Source organism: Telopea speciosissima, chromosome 7 (genome assembly GCF_018873765.1).
Source record: "Telopea speciosissima isolate NSW1024214 ecotype Mountain lineage chromosome 7, Tspe_v1, whole genome shotgun sequence".
Taxonomy (NCBI): Eukaryota; Viridiplantae; Streptophyta; class Magnoliopsida; order Proteales; family Proteaceae; genus Telopea; species Telopea speciosissima.
This window is the reverse complement of record NC_057922.1, coordinates 708,525-713,793: the sequence shown is the minus strand read 5'-3', so window position 1 is coordinate 713,793 and position 5,269 is coordinate 708,525. Positions and strand designations below refer to the sequence as shown.

General features: G+C 37.2%; 1 protein-coding gene across 1 annotated transcript; it reads right to left on the bottom strand.

Annotated features, from left to right (window-relative positions):
- Positions 1-2,004: 2,004 nt before the first annotated feature.
- LOC122670125 (probable Histone-lysine N-methyltransferase ATXR5) lies at positions 2,005-5,269 on the bottom strand. The gene is made up of 6 exons (XM_043867092.1): positions 4,793-5,269; positions 4,585-4,671; positions 3,303-3,532; positions 3,088-3,188; positions 2,783-2,995; positions 2,005-2,546 (listed from the first exon to the last, which is right to left on the bottom strand). The coding sequence occupies exons 1-6, from the start codon at positions 5,115-5,117 to the stop codon at positions 2,387-2,389; spliced, it is 1,116 nt and encodes a 371-aa protein (XP_043723027.1). The 5' UTR covers positions 5,118-5,269; the 3' UTR covers positions 2,005-2,386.

Below are 5,269 nucleotides of genomic sequence, written 5' to 3'. Positions count from 1 at the left end.
CACCTTCATTTAATTGCCCCCTATCTTATTCCCCAAAATTGTTTAAGACAATGGTGTAAAAGATTTTGAAAAAATAATTTGAAAATGACACCATTATATCGTTATCAGAAGATGTATTTGTCATGTACATTTCTCAAATATACATTTGAAATAACACTATTACCCTCGTTGGAAAAAAATTATATGTTATAAAAGGACTATATATATATATATATTTTGCAAGAGAGAGAGAGGGAGGAATCACAAAGAGCTGAAGCAAGGCCATTTGTTATTTCCTTCTTTAAGGTGAAGGTTGTGACATGAAATATTAATTCACAGTATCCAATAGAAAGACACATCTATGAAATTCTTCCATAAAATGTGTATTACAATGAAACTTAGTTCCTTCAATGGCCGAGTTGCACACAACCTCCTGCAAGTATGGAATGAATGAAAACGGACAAATTTTGCTATTCAAATTCTCTGGAGACAGATTCTTCTGGGATAGGAAGTGGGGTGACGGGTGTTCTATCCAAGGAAAAGATACAAAAAATACAGTCAAAGTTAATTACACAGTTCATCCTTCTTGATATAGAAGTAACGAATATATAAGTTGACACCTCTCATTTGAGGGTTTGTTTGGTCAGCAAATTCAGATTTCTTGGCAGAACGTCTACCAAGTAACTACAAAAATTTCCCCATCTCTTTACAGCATATACTGCAACATATTAAATCCTTCAAATCAAGGAAAAACCAACCTCTGATACTCAAGTCATAGAATCTTCATTATCTTGACATGGCCAATCCCGATGTATTCCGCTGAATGGTGAAGAATTTTGGAAATACTAAATAGCACAAAGCCAAATCTTATATCTGACTTTCTCAAATAAATTTTACAATGGAAACCTGTCCTTGATTCAATTACTACACATCTTACTCCAGGCATTCCGATCTCTATAAATGTTTACCATGCAGTGCTGATTAAATGAATTGCAATGGCCAATTCAGAATCTTGATGGTGAAAGTTGAACTATCCCAATTCATTCTGGAACACTAGCTGATGTAGTTTCTAAGATTCGCATATTTGCATATAAGCAATATTCCTTATTTCTTCCAAGAGTTCCAACACAAGAAGGATGAGCTCAGATGTTCCCCCATCTCCACCCATTAGAACTTCCTGTTATGAAGAATGAATGTAAATTTTTCTTGTTAATTTCAGGAGTGCAATAAAAGATATATGAACAAATCATAAGCTGTTACCTATACTCTCTCATGGCTTGCTTTGAAATCTTGAGCTGAAGTCTCCCAGCTGGAAAAAGAAATTGTCAAAGGGAACTGCTCTGTTAGCTATAGCAAAACAATCATGGAAGATAAATATTTTTTCAACAGATTTCTTCCCCAAGAAAGTTTGAGGTTCATACTTCAGAATCATCTGCAAACACTTTGCAGGGACTAACCCCTCATATTCCAATTTATATACAGTCTGCCATAATATTTTAATCGACAAGTAATATATATTTTTGTCTGATAGAGGTTAATGTGAAGGAGGGACTTGATCCCAGGTCTTGGCAACAACATGCAATAAACTTTACTAGCTGAACCAGCTAGCCCTTTACAAGTAATATACATTAATTAGTGAATCCAAGTAAGTTAAAAGCAAAAGCAAATTAAAAACTGAATTAGAGAGCAAGAACTTTCAGGAAGTGGAATGAAAGAAAAACTTATAATAAGATAACACAGATTTCATAGTTCATTAAAAACTAAATTATAGAGTACGAACTTTTACCTTATAAAGCACCTATGTGAATCCCAATTTTCTGGTGACTAAGCATGTTTGAGCTTTGAGGATGAGAGTCCTGTGTGCTCTGACAAAGATCTCTGCAAAGGTATTTCCATATAGATACTACAGAACCGTGTATCAAACTCTAATTTCACAATGGGAGGTCAAAATTAGAGTCCAAATTGGTGGAGCAGCAGAAATATGGGACAAGCAGAAGGGAAAGAAATGCTTCTTACATTTTAAGAGTAAATGTAATTATGGAAGCAAGTCCAATGGCTACTTGACAAAATGTGATCTCAAATTGACAACTATGTCTTGAAAAAGACAGAGTTTCCAGGAACTAAACTCCATAGAATTGAAAAAAAATATAAAAAAGGTTATTCTTTTCTTTACTAGCACTGAAGAAAACTCTCCTTGTCAGTCCTACTCTAGCCAAGAATGGGCCACTACAAATAGAATGTTTTCCGGAAAAATATAATCAGTGAATGAATCATGCTGATTCAGAAAAACAATGAGTAAGCCAAGAAAGAATCAGATACTGGAGTCAAAATCAATCCCAAGGGATCCAGATTTAAACTCTAAATTTCAAAGACTTCTTGGATCCAAAGGCTGGAGTAATAGAGACACTCAAACAAAATGATGAGTTGGATATTCATGCTCATATCCATTGTAGTCATAGTATAGCCTCTCCCCCTTAGCAATATCACGTATAGCCACCAGTAGGACACGGCATTCGCCATTCACGTTGTACCTGACGCATTTTAGATTTTGTTTCTTCCTACCCTCCCTGCAACAAAGAGATATTTTAAGGCACAACAGGCTCGCACATACTCAGTTAGGAACAAATTGCTACCAAATACAAATATTCTACAAATTCAACTCCATTGCGAGCCGAGGTTGAAAAAAAAAAGCCAATAAAATATAAAAATAAATGCCATTAGAATAACCATACTGGAAAGAGTATGAAAATATGTTTAAGACTGGAACACATATAATATCACTATATATGCAGGAGAGACTTACGGAGTATGGTTGTTGATTCCATTGATGAACCGAGCAATGTTTCCCCGTTTATCAGGGCAGATAACTAGACTATTAGCTGGGATTTTTGCTAAAAGTAGGGTCATCATACTATCGCAATCATCATGTTCCCTATTCTTAATGTAATCAATGTCGCCTGTGTATTCTGTGATTAATGTCATATCTTTTATGTGACTGTCAGCCTCCACTGTGAAGCTGCACCAACACATTAAAAGATCTTTTCAAGTTAGAAGAAGCATAGAAAACCAGCTAATCCTCCAAGAACTAGAAATTCAAATTGAAAATACCCTTCACATGGATCAGAAACTACTGAAAGTGGAGGCCATTCTCCTCTTCTGCACATGTCTTTGCAATGCTCTAATGTTTCTGCGTCTTCTTTACAAAGAACCTAATAGGAGAACCAATTACAACACACTTAATACTCCTAAAATGAAAAAAGAAAAATACTTGTACATTCCGATGACCGAAAAAGAAAACGTCAGGAGAAGATTGAAGTGTGAACCTGCATGCCACCCTTTTCAAACCTGGCCTGATTGGCAGACTTTGGGGCCATGCCAGGCATGTAACTAAGATCATTGCTGAACTCCATGCGCAGTGCTGTTAAAGCAGTAGCAAGGGAACCCATCTGCTGCAGCCTCAGCTTAGGATCTTCTGTGGGATGAAATGGCAATAGTCTCCTCCTTTTCTTATGCATCACTAGCGTTCTACAACGCCTTCTACGCTTCCCAGTATCTGACAATCAAGCAAGACGAAAGAAAGAATTCATGCTCATGAAATAGTTGCAACTGCAAAACGCCAGCAAAAAGCTATGGGATGGACAACATGTAGTTGATGATCAGAATTTATTCCAGTTCCTAACAGGCATTGCTTCTTGGTATCCCATTTAGGTGTTTTATCTTTAATTGATGCATCACTGGAAGAGTTCTCGGTGAACCATTTCAATTGACACCTACTTATTTTATCCTCCATTGCAGCCACTCCTAGGTTTGCTTGCATGCTCTTAACTGATATTTTCTTTCCTAACCATACTAGTAAACCTTTAACATCCCCATACTGATTATGTTAAATCATTGAAAATGCAGTCCTTTGATTGCCTAAAATTCTACACTAGAAAGCAATGACAAGCTTAATTTAGTAATTACTTAATAGAAATTTCAAATTTCTCTTAATTTGTTCATTGGCTATATGTAATCCAACAACACTTTCACTTCAGCTACCTTGTGAATTGATATAAATTCTGGCATGCATCTCTGAGGAGAGCGGCACAGTCAAACATCACCCCAGAAGTAAATCAGCTTACCATTGCCCAACCAAAGTAACGCCCAAGCATCTTCAGTCTCCCCACCCTTGTAGGAAATTAAACACAGTCGTTAGCTTGTTGTCATGCGGTTTAATTTTTACCTGGCACCTCATCTGTGAATGACCTTAAATTAATTGAACAGAATGTAAACGAAGGATGGAAAAGGCCAGTGACTAACATGAACCCACTATAAATGGAAAATCATGTGTTGTTCCTCTCGTGATTGTCCCATCAGTTAAGACTCCATAAACATTTCCTTGTCTACATACATATGCACACAACTGCACAAGACCCTTTCGTCCCCAATGCCATCACACCACTTCTCTAAAGCTTAATGAAAATTGACCATTAAAAAAAATTAAAAACAAAAGAATCGAAGCAAGCGGAGAAGCAACAGAACATTATCAGTCGTCCTTTATTATGGATTCAAAATATAGTAATCATAGTAGCAATAACTACTATGTTGATGATTGACAGAAATTACCTTGAGGAGAAGCACATTTGTCAGCCGTACCAGAACACTTTTGAATCCGGAAGAAATCAACAATCTTCGTCTGCTTCAACGGAAATCCTAAAATGAACATTTAATTGTCAACCACCAATTAGCATTCATCGCTCATAACATAAACCAATCAATAAGAAACATACAGACGCATGCACATGCAAATGAAAATATCAGCTAAAATCCCTACTCCTTAGTCGATTGTGGCCAGAACAGGGATGACAAAACCAAGGGCCAATGGGGATTCTAACGACAATGGGTCTCAAGCAGAACATATGGAAACCCTTGTCGCATTTATCACAGAGAAGCATCTCCTCAGCTCGATCACCGGACCCACACTCCTCACACCCCACATCACTGTAATCTCGATCAATCACTGCGTATGGCGCCGTATCCAGTATCTCGTTCAAGGACTTGAATTTCTTCAGAGGTGGAGATAATGATGGGCATCGTGGAGCCTCCGTACGTTTGGTGACGGAGCCTTTGAAGGAGAAGATCTTCTGCGACGGAGCCATGGGTTGGCTCTTCCGATGATGAAATTAAGCACTATTCCAACATTACTAACTACCCATATCTATATTTTTCGCAGAGAAGAGAAAAAACAGATACGAATTAGATGAAAGAAAACCCAAATAAAATTAGATTGGATGAAATGGAGGTTGGAGGA

Excerpts from the sequence above, each read along its gene's own strand:
- LOC122670125 (XM_043867092.1), bottom strand. The coding sequence starts at position 5,117 with ATGGCTCCGTCGCAGAAGATCTTCTCCTTCAAAGGCTCCGTCACCAAA. Across the intron at positions 4,672-4,792 it reads TGGCCACAATCGACTAAGGA|GATTTCCGTTGAAGCAGACG; the intron begins GTAGGGATTTTA and ends TGTTCATTTTAG. Across the intron at positions 3,189-3,302 it reads TTGAAAAGGGTGGCATGCAG|GTTCTTTGTAAAGAAGACGC; the intron begins GTTCACACTTCA and ends TTCTCCTATTAG.